At 43.7% G+C, this 20,665-nt stretch overlaps 1 protein-coding gene across 1 annotated transcript in view; it reads right to left on the bottom strand.

Annotated features, from left to right (window-relative positions):
- The window catches only part of LOC144752221 (nuclear cap-binding protein subunit 2-like), a 73,668-nt gene that overhangs the window by 32,999 nt on the left and 20,004 nt on the right, over positions 1 to 20,665 (bottom strand). Inside the window, exon 2 of the mRNA XM_078640197.1 lies at positions 9,644 to 9,825. Coding sequence (XP_078496323.1) covers positions 9,644 to 9,825 — 182 coding nt within the window. The remainder of the gene's footprint in view (positions 1 to 9,643; positions 9,826 to 20,665) is intronic.

Genomic DNA, 20,665 nt, shown 5'->3' with positions numbered 1-20,665 from the left:
GTGGATCATACAGACCTTTGACCCTACTAAATTTAGATTATAAAATTCTGGCCAAGATCCTTGCTTTGCGCTTGTCCCGATTGATGGAATTTATTATTTCTCCTGCCCAATCTGGGTTTGTTCCCCACTGATCTACCTCATTGAATCTCACGAAGCTCTTCTCGATTCCCCACAGAATTAGCCCCAAGGTCCCTGCTGCCGCAATCCTGTTGGGACACTGAAAAGGCCTTCGACTCTTTAGAGTGGCCTTTTTTTCGTATCTATCATGCGCTGCATTGGAATACCTGTGAGATTCATAGCCACCACTGCATTACTAAATAGCCGTTCCATGGCGAGGCTTCGCCTGAACGGCACGCTTTCCCGCCCCTTTTTTCTACCCCACGGCACATGACAGGGCTGTCCCCTGTGGCCCTTATTGTTTATACTTGCCATGGACCCCTTAATCTGCCATTTCCAAGAAAAGCCTCTACATCGAGACCTCCAATTCAACACTGGCCTCCTTTTGGTCACGCTCTACGCAGACACTATCCTCTATGTCAGGGAGCCTCAGGTCAACTTAGAGCCTCTCATCAGGGAGTTACTCACATTTGGTCAACATTCCGGCCTGGGCATTAACTTGCGCAAGTCGGTTATTTTCCCCTTAAGTTCCAGAACGACTCCATGGGAATGCAATTCCCACTTGAATTGTGCACGTATTCCGTTAAGTACCTGGGCATTCATATACATCTGGACACTGCCCAGATCCTTTGCCTCAATTATGGGCAAGCATTCAGCGCCCTTGAGGCTCAAGTGGAGAGATGGCCGCAGGTGCCACTGTCCATCGCTGGCAGGGTTGCGGTTATCAAGATGGTTGTTCTCCCAAAATTTTTATCTCTTTTTAATAATATTCCCATACCCATTCCAAACAGTTTCTTTTTGACATTACGCTCGCATCTTATCACACTGGTCTGGGGGTGGGGGAGGAAAGGGGCAAACAGGCGTCCGTTGGCAAGTGCTTACACTACCGTAAGAGAGGGGAGGGTATGGGGTACAGGACCTACAATTGTACTATCTAGTGGCCCAATGCAGCTACGCTTTAGCTTGGTTCCACCCCAACACCAGGATCCCATTTCTCCGCCCTGAGGCGGATTTCGTTCTTCCTGAGCGGTTATCCAGAGTATTACCCATAGGCGTTCCCAGAGACCCGAAGGATATACAGACAGTTTCCAATACCAGCTGGGCCTGGGAGAAGCTGAGAGGGGTAACTGGCACAGCCACACTGTATTCCTCGGCTCTACCTATCCCCAGCGCCCGCTGGTTGCCTATTACTGGTGAAAGACTAGTGCAGTGCACGCTGGCCAAGTTCGAGGTCACTAAATTGGGAGATTTGTACCCTGATGGGCATGCCTTCTCTGTGTGACGGACAACGTCCACTTTCACACCAACTTCATGATAGCTTCGTTCTAGGTCGGATTTGTTCGGCTCTAAGAGCCACCCTGCCTGGTTTTCCCATTGAACCGGTCTCGTTCATTCAACTCTCCCCAATTATAGAGTGAGAAAAGGGTACACCTCATATCTAAACTGTACAAGGCATGCTCTGGGATTATACAGTTCAACGATGACAGGGTTCGCAAAGATTGGGAGGACGACTTAGGCCGCCCTATTACAGACTACCAGTGGGTTAAATGCTGCGCAGTGACGAAAGAAGTCTCCCTAAACAGCAGACATAAATGACTCAATTTTAAATTCCTGCATAGAATATACATCACCCCTGCCAGAGCCCACAAGTTTGACTCATCCAGACCTCATACTTTTCGTAAATGTGATGCCCCACATGCCGATTTTACACACCTAACATTGTCCAAGACTACAGCCCTATTGGGAGATGGTACACAGAACACTGGGTGGCATGACCAAACTGTCTCTCATCCCCACACCTGAAGTGGCACTTTTGGGTTATTTGGTAAACTTCCCCAAAAGCGTTAGGAAATTGGTCTCCCTTAGTTTGCTGCTGGCCAAAAGAGAAATAGCCATTTACTGGGGACGCAAGACAGTTCCCACATTCCACGGTTGGCGGAATAGTATGGCGTTCTGTAACACTAACAGCGAAATATACTCCAGCACACTGCCTTGCTCCTTCCGTCCCAAGGATATTTGGGGGCCATTCAGAACTTATGTGGAATCTGTGCGACAAGCCTCGAACTCACAACTAGAGCGGGGAATAGTCCCCAAAGGGGTGGGGGAACCCGTTCATTACTTTCAAATGTTTGTTTACCGATGATCCACTGAGCCCTACAGTGTTCATGACTCTTTGATTATGCTGTTGCACCTGCGACTGTCTGGATACGGGTGGGCCAGGTGACCTGCTTCTGGGCGGTGGATGTCTACACTCCGGGGAAGGGGACTGGCCTTCTGGACTGTATTTTCGAGTGTTGCTGGGTCTCTTTGTTCACTAGATACATGGCATGTCGACTCCTGCATTGATGTAGTTCATCTCGCTTTTCTTTTTTCAATTATATGATAATGACAGTGAACAACTATGCTTGTATTGCTAAAATGGTAAATAAAGTTTTTTTTTTTTTAAAAAGGACTTCGGATGGCTTTCTTTGATTCAACCCTAGCTTTGACTAACTGAATAGGTTATGATGATCAAACTTTCAGTTCTACAAGTTCTTTAAAAAGGCCAGCGGAGGGAAGAGAGTTCATAGTGCCTGCACGAAATAAAGACATGCCTTCGAAGACTGCCTTATCTAGCAGAGTTAACGCACATTTGTATACATGCAACCTAAATAAAAAATACAAAACTTCTATGCCTATTTTGACTCCACATACCAATTCTGCTGAAAAAACTTTAATTCCTACGAGTATGCATCAAAAACTGTTATCTACTTGAAAAGGTTTTTCAGTGATTATCCTGAAGAACAGGCAAGGAAAGAGGTACATATGCAAGGCAACGTGCGCAAGACAATTTCTATGTCAGTTCCTGTGGCATCTTGAACATCTTAGTTATGCAGCCTGTTGCCAGGTTGCCACATGCATTAGAATGCTCAACACAGATTCTGTAGCTGTGATGATTAGACTAGCTAGACAGTTGAACTGAGACCTTGCTACTGATGACTCTATATCCTGTGGATGGGATCCTATTCCATAATAAATACTTAATTCATCTAATATCTACGTTTGAACTTCTTTACATTGGCGACGAGGATGGGATTTATGAAGAAAAGAAGAAAGGATCTCAACAAGGATACAAAGAAATCATCTTTTACCTCATTCTGAACTTTATCAAAGGTACTGTTAATTTTTACTTCAATCTTACTTGAAACTTTCAACCTTCATGGACTAAGGAACCCTTACTCCAAAACACTTTTTTACTCATAGTGTGGAATGAGCTTATTAACAAAACTGCTTGCCAGTTTACTGTGTGCACAGTGCTATTTTACCTAAAGACTGCCTCCTCACAGCGCTGCGCTATTTGATGCTTTTCTCTAGCACACGCAGTGCTCACTCTGATAATTGATTGCTGGCTTAGTGCTTGTTTAAGGTGTGAGTTTAAGCGCAGCCTCCAGCGCTTCTGCCCGTGTGTCTACACGCATCACATCACTCTCACAACCTGACAGCCCTTATCTGCCAGCGCGTTTAAAGCAAAGCGCACGCATCGCTTCACTCCAGCAGCCTGACAGCCCTAATCTACAGCGCATCACAACCCGTGTTTGCTTCACATCACTCTGACGGCCTGTCACCGTAACGGGCCACCTGCTTGCACTCATCTTCAACTTGGCAACAATTTGGTAGTGAATCAACTCAAGCAACATCACATCGGCAGCATCTTTTAAAAGCTTACCGTACTGTAGCTTTGGTCAAGTACACAATGCAGAACGTCACAGCTCCTCCATTTTTCTTACAAACTCCTGGAGATCCCCCCATTAAATGGAAAAAGTGGTGTAAGGTATTTGAAAGGTATGCAAAGGTGTGTGGGGCCAACCTAAGTGCGGAAAGGAAAACAGCTCTGTTATTACACTGTTTGGGAACAGAGGGCCAGGAAGTATTTGATCATTTGCCAGAGATACAAGATAGGAATCTTAATGAATATGAAATCTGTATTGCTATGTTAGATAAACACTATCTTCCGAAAGTTTCTACTATCTTAGAAAGGTATCATTTTGGCCGCAGATTACAACAAGAAGAAGAAAGCATAGAAAATTATATAACTGCACTAAGAAAATTGGCATCATCTTGTAAGTTTGCTGCCTCTTCTGACGAAAGAATAAGGGATCAGTTTATGCTAGGTTGTAGCATAGAACGTGTTAGAGAGGAATTATGGCAAAAAGATGAACCTGACTTAGATGATGTGATTACCATAGCAAAGAGGATTGAACACTCTATTAAGTGTGTGGATGTCATAAAAAAGAATGGTGAAAGTAAAACCAATAGCACTGTTAATCTTGTAAGAACCTCAAATGCTAATAAGGAAAATACTAACCAGAGAAGTAGTATGAGAGATGTAACTAGTAACAAACCTCTCAATGTTAAATCAGATAAGAAATTTGATTTTACACAAGTGAAATGTTATAGATGTGGCAAAATGGGGCATTTTGCTAATGATAGACAATGCCCAGGATGGAAAACTACCTGTGGAAAATGCAAAAGAAAGGGGCATTTTACCAATGTTTGCAAGGGAAAGGAATATAAAGGCAAAGTTAATGAGATTTATTATGATTTTGATGATACAAATGAATATGATGAGAATGCTGAGTGTGGTCAAATTCTAGTTCAAGTAGTTTTCGGTCCTCAGCCTAAAAACTGTCCTGTTGATGAAATCTTAGTCAATGGTCATCCTGTCAAAGTTTTGTTTGATTCAGGGGCAAAAATCACCATTGTAGCAAAAGAATTTTATCTAAAATACTTACAAGGCAAAATCAAGATATTTCGTCCAGATATAAAACCACTTGCATATGGTAGGAAACCCATAGAAATTTTAGGATACTTTCAAGGAAACATTAATTACAAAGAGAGACTCGCTGATTCAAAAATCTATATCTCACAAAAAGGAGACAATATTTTAAGCTGGTTTGTTCAAAAAGATCTGGGTGTGATGTTAGATCCAAATTCCTCTCCTCCCATCATCTTAAAGGAGTTACCCTTTGTCAACACAAACTCTGTCAATACAAACCAAATTAGTGATAACCCCTTCTCAGATAACTTAAAAAAGAAATTCCCTACTGTCTTTACTGAGAAATTGGGTTGTTTGAAAAACTATGATCATCACAACAAATTAAAGAAAGATGCTGTACCGGTTTGTTGTAAAGTACGTAATGTCCCCATTACTGTTAGAGATCAAGTAAAAGCAGAATTGGAGAAATTAGTCAAGGAGGGTATCATAGAAGAAGTTGAAGCAACTCAATGGGTCGCTCCGATTGTAGCCGCCAAAAAATCGGATAACTCTCTTCGTTTATGCATAGACCTTAGAGAGTTGAATAAGAACGTAATAGTAGATCACTACCCTTTACCAAAAATTACAGACATGTTAATGTTGTTGAAAGGAGCAAAAGTTTTTAGCACAGTGGATTTAAAATCCGCATACCATCAAATAAGACTCCATGAAGAATCAAAAGACCTGACTGCCTTTGTAACACCATTTGGCACTTTTCGCTTTGTGAGGCTTCCTTTTGGGCCGGTATCAGCTGCCTCAGTTTTTCAAAGAGCTTTGGAAGGTGTCTTAAAAGGTTTGGAAGGGGTGAGAGTGTACCAAGATGATATTCTGATTTTTGGGAACTGTGATGAAGAGCATAATCTAAGATTACTTGGTGTGTTACAACGTTTGTGTGAATCTGGTCTAACAGTAAAATTGGAAAAATGTAAATTTAAGAAAAACTCCATAGACTATCTTGGACACACAATCTCAGGAGATGGTATTTCACCGAAAGCTGGTCTGATTAACACCATGGTGAAAATGTCCTCCCCCAAGAACAAAGAAGAATTGATTAGCTTTCTAGGTATGGCAGAGTACTATAACAAGTTTATTTGTAATTTCGCTTCTTTGTGTGTTTGCATGAGATCGTTGCTAAAAAAGGGAACTGAATTTATATGGAGTGATGAATGTGAAAAAGAATTCACTGCCTTGAAGAGAAAATTAAACAATGCCCCCAAATTGAATAGCTTTGACCCAGAGAAGAAATCTATTCTAATGACTGATGCAAGTTTAAAAGGTTTAGGGGCAGTTTTAACGCAAAAGAATGAAAGAAGTGAGGAAGTCATTTTGTTTCTGTCAAGAAGTTTGAGGGGTCCAGAATTAAGATATTCTGTAGTAGAACGTGAAGCGTTAGCAGTATATTGGGCCATAAAGAAATTGAAAAACTTCTTGTGGGGAAGTACTTTTGAAGTGAGAACTGATCACAAACCGTTATGTGAAATCCTAAAAACGAAAGGGATTGATGCTGTTTCCAGTAGGATTACAAGATGGGTTGTAGGATTACAAGATTATGATTTTAAGGTTAAATACCTGCCAGGTATTGAAAATAAGGTAGCAGATGCCTTATCTCGCCTTGTCTCTCAAGAAGATTTAGATCTAGAGGAAGATTTGGAAGGTGAAGATGAAATGGTTTGTTCAGTTGGTGAGGGTGTTATTGATAAGTGTAAATGGCTAGAAGCCTCACAGAAAGATTTGACTCTTATGGAAATTTTGAAATTGATCAAGGTTGGATGGAAGATCAAACCAAAAGATGGAGACTTACTAGAGAAATATTGGCATGTTAAAGATCAGTTATCTGAACATGATGGATTACTTGTCAGAGGTACTAGACTAGTTCCTCCAATATCTATTAGAAATGAGCTCATTTCATTAGCTCACGATGGGCATATGGGCATTTCAAATACAAAAGGGAATTTGAGAATGTCATACTGGTGGCCCAACATGGATTTAGAAATTGAGAGAAAAATTAGGGACTGTATGGAATGTGCTTTGAGTGAGAAAGTAGCGAAGCCCAAGGTTCAACCCATGATTATCAGAACACTTCCAAATGGGCCTTGGGAAGAAGTTGGCCTGGATATCCTTGGACCTGTATACTCAGCTGGGTCTGAATGGTATGTCTTAGTTTTAATAGACTTCTTTTCAAGGTGGCCAGAGATTGCTATCACTCGTGGCATAGAGTCCAAACATGTTATACTCTTTTTAGAAAAACTTTTCGCCAGGGAGGGCATTCCCAACATCATTTTGACGGACAATGGAAGTCAACTTGTCTCTAGGGAGATGGAATCATTCTTGTCTAAACATGGTGTTAAACATAAAAAATCGTCTCTCTATCACCCAGAGACGAATGGCACCGTGGAGAGATTTAACCGTGTGCTCAAGGAGACAATTAGAATGTCTAAATCTGCAGGTTCAGATTGGAGATCTGATGTTTTTGATAAAGTTAAGCTTTACAGATTATCACCGCATGCCACCACAGGCAAAACACCCTTTGAGCTTTTCAGAGGTAGATGTCCAAATACTTTGGTTTCCCCACCTTGGGTGAATGATTTACATCTCAAGATTCCTAATGAAAGTGAAGATTAGAGGGTAGGTCAGGAGAAAAAGTTACAAGCTAGGAAAAGAATTCATGATTTAAAACATTCTGTAAAACACACGGTAGTGCATGTGGGTGATTGGGTGCTTATAAGAAATCCATGTAAGAAGAACAAGATGTTATCTACTTCATTTATGAAGCCCATTCAGGTCATCAAGGTTTTAGGTAATGCTATCAAAACAACTGATCATCGCATCTGGAACTTGAACAGAGTTGTAGTGATCAAGAAAGATTTTGTTGACAATTCCAAACCTACTATGTCAAGTTCTTCACCTACAGGTATATCATCTCATCACCCTGTGATTGGATCTTCGACAACTACCTCATCTCATCGGACTATGGCTGGTCCTGTCATCACAAGGAAATCTTCAAGGATTACACATATACCTACTCGTTTGAATGACTTTGTAAGATAATGTTTTCTGTTAAAATTTTATCTGTTATAAGGAGGGAGATGTGTGGCATCTTGAACATCTTAGTTATGCAGCCTGTTGCCAGGTTGCCACATGCATTAGAATGCTCAACACAGATTCTGTAGCTGTGATGATTAGACTAGCTAGACAGTTGAACTGAGACCTTGCTACTGATGACTCTATATCCTGTGGATGGGATCCTATTCCATAATAAATACTTAATTCATCTAATATCTACGTTTGAACTTCTTTACATTTCCCTACGTCAGAATCCAACAGGCTGTGCTACAATATAGTGACGAAAAGGTGTGTCCAGCATATGACATTAGAAAGAGTTTTTTTTGGGACTGTGCTGTACAACAAAAAGGGGCATGCAGGTGGGTGGAAGTAAGGGTAAGTCGCCTAGCTTCTTCCATTACCTATCTTCAATGCTGAGACTAAGACTCCTACAGGCGAAGGCATGCAAAACTACACATTTGTAGAAGAGCTTCCATTATAATCGGTTATGTCTCTATAATCTGTACACGTGCAGTACAGGTCATTTATCTGTAACACATCTTTAGCTGGGGACTTTCCGTTTAAAGGTTGTGCATTAGGATGACATCTTGCAATTTGGAAGGGCAGTATACCATGTGTACATGACTACCTTTCCCTGCTGTCTACCATAGACCCAGCCAGTAGGGCTGATGTTGTTTTTTACAATTTCAAGAGCGAGAAGTCATAAGAAACACAAACATAAGGATACTTTATAAATTGCCAAGGACTTTTAACCAGCAAGTAGTAGCAGTTCCAGAGGAAGTCTTGAGTATTCATGATTTTTCGTTACTTTCCTTCACAGCAAAAGAGGCAATGATTGGGCATAGTGGGTAGGACTGCAGTTGCGCAATGCCCTAGGGCACAGAGTATGCCACGAACACCCAGGTAAAGTTTCATCAGATGTGTAGTTTTGTACAGCCCCATATTTAAACACTAACCAAAAACTACAAAGGAAAGAGCTAAAATGCATCATGAAAGGAATCCCTCACACCAGGAAGCTGCATTATTTATCAACAGTGCAAGGAGGACAGCAGCAATAGAAGCAAGGGGTGCAGAGAGATTGGGCATTGCTGGAAAGAAGCAGCAACAGAACAATGGGTGTGCCAACAAATATTAAACATAACATGTTTTAGACTTATCATCCAAGTATAGGAAAAGACGCTGAAGAAAACAGGACATTGCTGACAAACTGCGATTTCTTTGATCATGAAATGTATCTCCCATTGAAGAAAACTGGACAGAACGCTGAATCTAGTAGTATGACGGATGGATGGAAGGCCAAATATGTTGCTGTAGGATTCCCAGGTACTGAGGAGTGGGTGCAGTGGTCAGTGTGTGCAAGGCAAATCAGCATACTAGGTATGATGTAGCTATGAGAAGGCGCCAACTGTACTTATGCAGGGAGCTGTGCGCCACAACGGCTGTGCTTCTACAGATTAGAGAGCAAACACACAAGTATCTCGTTATGACAACCATCTCAAGCTAAAGTGAATGAGTACAAGACATATTACCCTGTACAGAATATAAAATATGAAATTATCAGTTGTATCCATCCCCACCAGGATACCATGCTGGGGAAGGATACTTTACTGAATCCGTCTGCAAACTTCAACAGTGATCAGTGTGAGCCATGCCTGCCAAAAAGGATACTCTACAAAGCAGAAGCCACATGGAGTCTTCTTGACCTTATCAAGACCCATAACGATTTTCTTCACGTCGCCACACTTGGAGAAAAGCTCATGGATCTGCTCTTCAGTGGTGTAAAAGGACAGGTTTCCAATGTAGAGTGTGCTGGAGGTCAACAAATACTTCTCTTGTTGATATCTGCTTCCCTGGACAAAAAGAGACAACAATTACAGCCATGCATGAGGCCCTAGAGCATTCACAGAACACTAGGTAGAGCAGAGTTGAAAATCTGAGACAGGTACACGTTTACTGAGAAGACTATAAGGATTGAACCCAAAGAGGGCGCACAAGAACAGCACCAGAAACTACCACAAACATAAAATATTTAACAGCAATCATGTGATTGGGGTAATCATAAGGCTCTCCCACTAAAACACTAATCGACAATCATGCCTCTTCAACAGCGCTAACAGTTTCAGTGAGGAGAAGCTTTGCAAACTTAACCACACATTTTTTTACAAATCTTTAATAATGTAGTTAAAGTACAAAAGAACTAAGATGGAAGGAATTAACAAATGAAATTAGGTCAATAAAAAAATATCAGTCCCATGGATGTTAACTGACATGGAGTGAGCTGTAAAAATTAACAGGACTTAAGTGCAGCACGTGGTTCGGGGATTTTTCATGGACCTATAGGAGGATGTGAGGAAACCGAAATGGCCCCTATTTTGCCCAGACACCTGTATTCTTAATGGTCTGCTGTACTCCCAATCACAGTTACCTGCTTTTGAAACAAGCAGACCAGTTGGCCCTAGCTCACAAGATATCACCTAAACCAGATGGGATAGTCATTTCAAGAACTTAAGGGCAGAATGTACTGTCCGGGTAGGGAGGGGGTGGGCGGGGAAGTAGAGAATGTGGAAACATGTTTAGACATGAACAGAGCGGTAAGCCACAAACCCCTAGCGCTCTCCAATTATCCACCCCAGGACATGACAAATGGGAGGAGGCAATGCTGCTCAGATGTGGAGCATCAGTTTCAGGGAGATAGAAGTTACTCGTGATAACTTGAAAATGCCAGAGATGAGTGGTGAATGCTCACTTTCCACCATCTACCAGGAGCCCTGTTCCGTCAATGAGGTTGCTTAAATACAATCTCCCTTTGGAATCCCATCTTAGCTCAACCTTCAACGCCTGGCCCTTAAAGTTGGGATGGCAAAGTAATTTATTTTGACTGATGAACAAGAACTGCATATTCGTCCTAAGATGTAGTGGAAGCACATGATGGAGCACAAGGATGGCTGAGCATGAACTGTCTGTGCTCATACAAGTGTGCTGTTGCCCGTCCTACCGTTTGTGTGTTGCAGTGGAACTCTAGAAGTATGAATGCAGCTAGTGGCCCTGAGAAATTTTGGCAATGGCGTAGACCAATATTATTAAAGCCTCGAAACCCTCCAAGAAGCATTTAGCCCCTTGTAGTGAGGGTGACTGAGGCAGCTAGAAGGGAAGAAACCATCATCATAAAAAAAGGATCTGAAAGAAAAGGAAATTTGAGCAGCAGCTGGAAATGGAAGATGTTAAAAAAAAACTGGTGGCACAAAGAATGGACATGGGTACACTGGACATGATATTTGTTGAAGGTGAAGCATAAATCCAAAGCTTGCTTGTAAAAGGTTGCATGATGACAGAATGGTATTTTTGGAAGCTCAAGTGGATACTATGATAGGAGTGTGGGAATATACTGAGCACCAATAGACAATATCCGCATATGGAATGCATCAGAGGCTGAAGAGGAACTCCATATTCCTGGATATGTCCAAACAATGGGCACATACTGCATCTTAAGCAAAGTGAGATGGTGAAAGTGGAAAGGGCGCACCGAGTGGGACCTAAGAAGGCGGAGTTAGGTCCTCCTATGGACATTTTAGTGAAGAGGTACTCCTATCCCCATGAAGAGGCAATTCCTAGAGAGTCGAGGAAATCTCTCCAGTGACATCTGGGGGAGGAAATGAACCCACTATGGGATCTGGCCTGTGCACCTATGAATGAATGAATAAGCATTTATAGAGCGCATAACTATCCAAAGGCATCCCAGAGCTATCTGTGGATGCGGACAAAGAAGGCATCTCTACCAGCTGTCAATTTGGAAAAAAAAAACAAGTTTTTAGGAGTTTTTGGAAGGATGAACGGCCGAGCAGAGGCTTCTGTTAGAGAAGTATGGGATAGCCATGGATTGGTTAATGGGCAGGCCTCCCCCCAAAAGTCATTGTGGGTGATGCAGAGGGCCTTGAATTTGACTCTTTCAAGAGTATGCAGCCATGGCACCGATTTTGCCCACAGGTACCGGTTATCTTAATGGTCTGCTATGAAAAGATGCTCAAACCAGTTGCAGACATTCTAAACAAGGAAAGTGGGAAATTCCGCTGGACCTTCCAGTGCAGGCCTGCAGTTCCATATCAACGATAGAACTATCATGTGGAGGATCTTAAAGCACGTGATATGGATAGAGATCCATATCCAGGGCTTTATGCAAAGAGACCCTACCTGCTCACAGGGTCAAATGTCTGCAAACTTCCACTCAGGAAGCAATGGCGGAGGCAGTGTTTGGCAAGGCAAGCGAGAGCCAGAAGAACTGATCTCAGGAACTATCGAGCGCCGAGAGGCAGTTCAAGTGAGTGCAAAGAGTAATGTTAGGAAGGATTAGGTGATCACTGGCTGGAGACTCAAAGTTGCAGCCAAGTAAGTTGAGAAGGGGGTGTTAAATGAGCTAGGACTGCAGAAAGTAGCCCTGGGAGTGATGACAGCAGTGCGAGGTCACAGAGAGGTCTGGAGGTGCATGTTGCAGCATCTCTGTGATTGTCACCATATTTGTGCCTGCTGGAGGGCTTTTTTATCTTCTTTTTTTGCAAGATGCGGTCTTTCAACATGAGCCACGGTTGATGATAGAGCCAGAAGATTTCTGTGGAGTCTCGGAGGAAAATATGCAACAAACACTATCAAAATTAAACTGGTTTGATGGAAATGGTGCGTTACTGGATTACTAGGGCACAAAGAGGCTTGTATTACAGCATTTATATATCGCTTACTACCCCTTTGTGGGGCACAGAAGCGTTTGCCTACAAGGGTAGCAAGCTGTACGTTATAGGGCAGTGTCGATCTTCAAACGTTTGTGTTGAAGCACCCCCAGTATATAAAAAATAATGCCACCCACCCCTTTCCCTAAGCATTTTTCACAATTATTCTATTAAATTTGCAATGTTTAAATAGGTCTAGACTTAAACATTACAACTATGTTAAACCTTATAAAAATGCAATCAAATACATGGATTGCCAAACATACTATTCTGGTTAGTTAGGCCTCACTAACATGCAAAAGTAACCTCTGTGTGATTGGAAATGGGGGTGGGTAGGTTTGAAGAATATTTGGAGTCCCATCTCTTTTGACACTTACTCCCAGCCAGGTATAAAGGACAAAATATGGGCCATTACTAACAAAATATGTTAGTAATGGCCCATTACAGAGTGGCTTACTGCTGATCATTTGTGTTCATCAGCATGATGCTTCTTTTAACCTGGTTTTTCCCAAATGATATACATTTAATAATGTCCGACTGACTCACCACGAGGAAAATAACCATTTATGCTTGTCCTTGATAGCCATTGTTACAGAAAAAGCCTTGGGCATGGTGAGCTGGGCTTTCCCGGAACAGGCCATATCCAGATTATGATTGGTGGGCATGATATATGCTCCATCAAAATGGTAATGGAGACTCAGAGCCGAAATAGAGAGTACACCTGAAGAAGTGCTTTCTTCATCATTAACTTGACAAAGCTTCCCGATATCATTGCTTTTCATAATGGTTAATGAACCATTGGCCTTGAGGATATGATTCTATGTAGCAATTAAAAGCATCATGCACAAACTATTGCTGTTCGCAATTTCAATGAGTGAATGCTGGAGTTTGTACCAGTTCTTGTGATACTGGTGGAATATGGCAATTACCACTCAATTCTACGGGGAAGGTTTGGCGTGAATGAAGGAATCGGTATAATTTGAAGTTACAAATAAACCAACTGAATATCTTTATATCTGGGAGTGCAGATGACCTCATCCATCAGTGGCCTTAGTATGGCAAACAGCTCAGTATTGTTCAGAGGAATAAAGGATGATTTTAGAATCTGGCATATCTATACATCTCATGACTAGGCTGGACCTTCTATAAAAAAAATTAACAAATTGCCAAGGATACAGTATGCGTTTCAGGCTTTGCCACCCTACATAAACAGAAAGGTATCTGATAACTTCCAAAATACGTTGTCGAGATTTGTGCAGCAGGGAAAACTGCTGAGAACAACAAAAGAGATGGGAGGCTTGGGATTCCTGAACATAATCGCCTATAACAGAGCTGCTTAACTGAGAATGCTTGGACAGTGGCCACTAATGGAATCCCAGACACTGGCTGCACGCAGACCATGCCACTGCTAATACACAGCTCTGGGAAATTCTAAGGCTACCAACAAGAAGTTGGAAGTTTATTATGTACCAAAGCCAGGCAACAAGTTATTTGTTAGATTAATGGGACTATTTCACAAATGCCCAGAAGACAGACTATTTTTTCCATCAGCCCTGTCCCCCTGCCCCCAATTCATTTCAATCCAGGTACACCCTGTTGTGAGTGTTCTTTCCTTCCAGGGTATGAAGAAGGAAATGTGGGGCTACTTACCCAACTTTTTTTTAAATGTACAGATCACTTTTTTGAGGTTGTAAAAATTAATTTTGTTCTTGTTGAAGCACAAAGCAGATTATCAGCATATACGGCACTGGGTCATGCAGATAAATTAGTCATGGCGGTAACAAGATCACCAGCACCCTTCGAGAAAGCACCGATCTCTTGCTCTGACACTAGGGGTGGATTTTGAATTTGTACTTCTGCAGTAGAGGAGGTGAAATAGTAATACGTAAAGAAGTGAAGTAGGTATCTGTGGAGAACTACCCCAGTAAAAGCCTGAGAACTGCTATGGAGAGACATCTTCAAAAGTAGCTTGTCAGTAAAGCATAAGAAATCATCCTTAGAGTCATGACAAGATGGCACAAAATGTTTGATAAATCAATAAAGATGTTCCAGGCGAGCATGTCCATGTTAGGAAATTAATGGATGGCGGTGCTGGATTCCGTAAAGGACATGGGTTGCTTCCCGAATGGGGTTAACACTGGTAACAATGTACTTGGTTTATGAACAGCTGTTGAGGATACCACACCCAAAACTTGGAGGTTAGTGTGTCAACTACAGCTGGTGGCTAACACAACCATAACAAGATCTTGAAAGTAATAATCTAGACAAAACAAGAAATATGTAGCAATGGAGGTACGGGAAACTATGGGACTGGAACGCCAGGCTGTTCTTAACAGGGATATGATTTACAGCGTTGCAGTTTAACAAAGAGCATGTGGAAAGGTGATACGCCAAGTTTGAGAGCATTGCAACTCTTCAGTTAAGTTGGAGTGTTGGTGGAGAAGGGGACTGAGGAAGAAGTCGAAATTTTGTACCCAACTGTTTGTCCCAGACAGATGCAGTGTATTCATATGCCCGTGAGCATGTTTAATGAACGATTAAATATATGCCTTGTGTCTGCATGCGCAGCCTATGGGATTGTGGGAGTTTCTCTTAGAACTTAGATGATTGTGGGGGTGGTGTGTGGGGAAGGGTGAGATATTTTCGTTGATTTACAGCCCAGACTTTTTTGCAGTATGGCCCTGCCTATTTTAGGAAACGATTTCAGTTTTACACCACTGGCAGGTGTCTGCGCTACTCGAATATGCTTCTTGCGTCTGTCCCTAGGTTTCGTTTGAAACGTAAAGGCGGCAGTTCTCTGTCTTATTTTGCAGCAACTTACGGCAATTCAGTTCCCCTGGACCTACGCAATTTGAAGAATCCCGCTCAGTTTAAAAAAAAGCTAAAAACCTTCCTGTTCAACTAGACGGTCCCTCTTTCATTGTTTGGTACAACTAAACTGAGGGCAAACTGAGTGTCTTGGGATATCTGACAGCGGGGGGCAAGGCAAACACTTCGGGATGTTAAACTACCGTTGGAAGCCCAGCCTTCATTTTCCACATTATCAAAACCAACACCCAGGATGAAGCTTAGTGGAGTGCATAAAAAGAGTACAAAGTACATGGAAAATGTGCTAGAAAGTAAGTAGACGAGTTGGGCGAGCGACCCTGCCTTTTTAGGTTTTAAACAATTATGGTAAAAACTGCACATATTATATTTTCTTTGGTCTAAATTCAAACCCCTTCTAGCCAATGAATTTCTTTAGAGGACTCTTAATATTATGCCAGTTTAAGTCACATGATCATAAACAATTGCCCTACAACTACTAGTTATTTCCCCAAAAATAAAACTTACAATTAATAATTTTCTTCCCTAGATGAATGATCAATCAAATGTATTGCTCTGGTAAAAATCTGGACAGTCTTACACAAGGGTTAGTTGAAAATACTCTGTTTCAAGAGCAAAGGGTAAAGATGAAACACCAGAAATAATCACACATTAGCCAAGTCACCATATTATATACCCCCAGCAGAATCATTAATCTATAACTTTATTTGGTTGAGCTTACGTAATGTTTCTCCATCAATAGGGACATTTTGATTAAGATAAGATAAATGTTTCTAAAGCGCTCGAATGCTGAGGCGTCTTGGCGCTGAGTGTGTATATGGGGAGACTCAGCTATGGAACCAAGGGTTCGTTTGAGAGGGGAACAACCAGGTCATCAGCGATTTCCTGAAGATCACCCGGTTAGGTTGAAGTTGCAAAGTGGTAGGCAGTTGGTTCCAAAGCTTGGGCGCACAGATACGATAAACTCCCCCCCCCCGCGCTCTGCGTATTAGGGCTCGGCCTAGCGTACACTACGCAACAGTGTCGCGCAGGCCGAGATCTTATGTTTTCCCCAGTACTGGGGCTTGAACCCGCCTTCTCTTCCATTGGCTAGCGTCATAAATGAAGGCTAGCCATTGGAAGAGATGTGTGTCACTCAGGGCTTGAGCAGATTCGTGGGCGTTTCTTGCTTTTTTTAAGCCCCGCCCCTTTTTTCGTCATTCGGAGGTGGGCCATTGTGGGCCTCTCCTTTTTTTTTTTTACAGGGCTGTTTTTTCGTCATTTGTAACTTCTCTGTTGCCAGGATGGACGTAGCGATTTCTGTTGCGGTCCTGGTCCCCTCTGAAGACCCCCGCGTCCCGGTCCCGCTCCTGCTCTCCCCCGCAGCCCCCCCCCCCCCGCAGCTCGCTCCCGGAGTCCGCAGAGGGCTTTTGAAGCACTTTGCTGGGTTCAGGGCTTCAGGCTAAGGGGGGATCGTGACATCGTTGAACCAGTGGGCCCGGAGGCTTCTTGAGTGGCGTGAGTGAATCCTGGGGAGTCGAGTCTGAGCGTCCGGGGCTCTGTGCGCGTGGAGTCCCCACGATAATAACCATAATAATGCTTCAGAGGGCCTGCTCGGCCCGCCTGCTCGGCCCGCATGCTCACTCACTCACCGGCCTCACCGCTCCCCTGCCTGGACCTTGAGGTTGCGCGGGCCGATTACAGGCCAACCTGCGGGCAGGTTTGCGGGTCGATTATGGCAAGATTGCAGAGGGCGTCTTCCCAATCCGAACTCCTGCTCCATAGCCCGTGTTATATTTCTTGGGTCGGGGGGGCACTGAATTTTTGCTTTCTGCAGTACTGAGCGGCAACAAAATTATTAGTATTTCCGAGAAGGGCAAGCTGAAAAAACATAAAAACAAACGTGTCGCGTTATTTCGCAAATGGCGCAGGGAAACCTGTACGTAATTAAAAAAAAAAAACATATGGTACGCGATCCGTTTTGCGTTGAGCATTCAGATTACACCAGGGATAAAAACAATGGGCAAAAACTGCGTGCTGTGAATTGAAAGCAGGAGTGAGAGGAGAAGGCAGGGGGAGCTGCAGCAAGAAGGTGCCGCGCTCCAGGGGGCAAGCGCGGGGCAGAGGAGCAGCCCTCCCTGGCTAGCGCCTGTGCTGTTTCCGCCTAGCTCCATGCCAGGTACACACCAGCCTCACTCCAGGCGGCATCACCAACCTGGGGGACTCGGCATTGCGACCACCGACATCTTCACCGAGAGGTACCAGCTCTTCTTGGCACCTGGAAAGTAAGGATGCTACCAGATATCCCTCCCTGGGGGGCTTGCCCATTCCATTCTTGTCACGCATGCTTGTCCATCAGCTCTCCAATCTTTTTCCTTTCCGTGCATTCCTGTCACTCGTTCCCTCCAGTGGAGGAGGGAGTGTCACCCATTTCTTCCAGAGGGATATTTGTTCGAGTCACCTTTCGATAGAGAGGCCTGCTTACCCCGTCCCCCACCCCTCCCCCTTCTGACTCATATGTGTATATCACAATAGGTGGTACTACGGGAAACCCCTGCAGGAAAAAGGTAGTGAGGAGGAAATTGGAGAAGAGTACCACAGGGCGAAGAGGGGAAGCTCTTCGCCCTGTGGTACTCTTCCCCAATTTCCTCTGCCCCCACTCCTGCCTACCTGCAGCCTTGGGTGCCCACTCACAGGGCGAGAGGGGGTGTTGATGCATAGCAGTTACTCGCCCGCCCCCTTTTCCATGGCTGCGGTGCTTTAAGTGCGCGCTGCTGCCTGCCCTCCGTTTCAGTTGAGTGACAGTGTAAAGGGGTTTGAATCTGCCTCCTCCAAATTCTCTTTTTCGCCGCCCTGAATTTGGAAGTGGTATTGACAAAAGAATGGCCTCCCTGTGGTAGAGAGCACTGTCCCCTGATTGCGTTATTGTTACTACCCACAAGGCAAACGTTCGGATCTATTTTATAGCAGCATTAGTTCTTGCTGTTCAGTTTTTTATATGTTCTTTCAGTTCTGATTCAATCTGTCCCGAATCTGCTCTGGAGGCCTTTGTACGTAGAGGCCATTTGCTTTGGTAATGGGGACACTTTTTGTTTTAAGGTCACATGTGCCATGCGGCTGAGGTAGCAACACGTCACGTAATAAACCTGTGTTCCAAATATTCACTCTTGTACAAAGTACCTTATATGGGCATTTACCTTCTTTAAGCACTCTTAATTTTGAAAGGTGCATTTAATTAAGCACATGGAAAATAAGCAATGTGCCCAGGCTCACACAACGAGCCCCTGAAGTGCCTTTTGCCTCTGCAATCCACCACCAGTAGCCTGTGACTGATCTTCACCCCTAGACATCCCTCTCATATCCTTAAGAACAGCACCCCTCCTCCCCTTACACATCCACATCTGGAGTCAAAATTCAAACTCTTTTACAGTACTGGTGCCGCCTCTTCCCGATACAAAGATTGTTGGCCTCCTTAGGTTTACCAATATGCTTTGTTACTCTTCCTTTCCTCACAGAGCTCTCACACCCTTGGAGCTTCTCCTCGCCCAAGGCATTTCTGCAATCCTTCCATTTCACTGGACACTTTGCCATAATGTTCTTCTAAAAGGTGCATACTCAGTCAGAAACTGCGAGACCACGCCCCCTCTGAATGGAAATAAAAGCAACCACGGATATCTAGTGCCCTGTTAGGCCGCATCAGTGAATAGCAGCTTGAGGCCTATTGAGGAGCAAGACTTTTGCTTTTGGCACTCTCCATGATAACTCAGTGAGCAAAAAAAAAATGGAAGGGAGAGCCGCCATGAATTTTCACCAGTGACTATGGTTATTCAAAGCGGTTCCACTCCACACTTTTGGTTTTTCTCTATAAGTGACTTCGAGTGAGACCAATACTCAAGTGAGGACATTGTCCCTAGTACTGGGGCTTGAACCCGCCAACTGATCACATAACTTGGGCAGGCGTGTGTGTGGCTCTGTCTGTGTGTGTGGCTCTGTCTGTGTGTGCGCGCGTGGGTGGCTCTGTCTGTGTGCGCGTGGGTGGCTCTGTCAGTGTGCGTGTGGGTGGCTCTGTCTGTCTGCGCGCGTGGGTGGCTGTCTGTGTGCGCGTGGGTGGCTCTGTCTGTGTAGGTGGCTCTGTGTGTGTGGGTGGCTCTATGTGAATGACTGTGTGGGCAGCTCTGTATGTGTGTGGGTGGCTTTGTGTGGGTGGCTCTGTGTGGGTGGCTCTGTGTGGGTGCAAATGCAATAGGTCTCGCATTTGCGAGCGATTAAGCTATTGTAAATGACAATGTCATTTATTTATGATTTCAAAACAAAAACATACATAAAAATAATGTCATGAACAATGCCAATGGCTCTAACTTTAACAATGCCGAGACCATTGCATTGTAAATGCTTGTTTTGGGAATGTGAATGAAACCAGAGTCCGAGGATCTGAGTACCAGGAGAACAGTCTCTGGATCTCCACCGACCCGCCTCCGTATAGAGACTTGTGTACTGTGCAGAGGGCCTTGAAATCCACTCGTTGCTAGACAGGAAGCCAATGCAGTGACCTTATGCCCGCAGAGGTGGAATGGCCTTTGGGTATGTTCAGCAGTAGTCGAGCCGCCACACTGTAGTTTGGTTCTCTGAGACTTGTCGATGCTCATGAACAGGGCATTGCAGTAGTCCAATTTTGAGAGGAAGAGTGCTACTACCACTGTTTTTTTAGGCTCCTGTGGAATGAAGGGGAAGATCTTACGAAGACTTTTCAGTAAGAAGCATGAGGAGGTCAGGCGATTAACCTGGGCCAAGAAGTTACGTTGACCGTCAAAGATCACTGCCAGCAGGGGCGACTCCTCTATATGGGTGTCGGGGCTCCGCCCCCTTTATTTTTCCACAGAACTTAATGTTGGAAAATGTCTTAATATTTAACAAAAAATACTATCAATATAACAAAATATACAAGTTCACCCACGCTAGATGAGAACTGCCCTCGACCTCAGCCATGCTTGCTTTTCTGTGAACACTGGGCTGTGTTACTTATGAAGGAAAGTGCATGTGCATTACCTCCTCGTCCTGTCTTCCTCGCCACAGTAAGTACATATGAGCCTCCGGCTCCACACAGAACTCCAAGTAAAATAAAAGAGCAGCGCTCTAGTCTCCCCTCCCTCCTCCAATATGGCCCCCG

This window comes from Lissotriton helveticus, chromosome 4_2, assembly GCF_964261635.1.
Source record: "Lissotriton helveticus chromosome 4_2, aLisHel1.1, whole genome shotgun sequence".
NCBI classification, from domain to species: domain Eukaryota; kingdom Metazoa; phylum Chordata; class Amphibia; order Caudata; family Salamandridae; genus Lissotriton; species Lissotriton helveticus.
The sequence above is the reverse complement of the archived record's forward strand: the minus strand, read 5'-3'. Positions and strand labels throughout refer to the sequence as shown.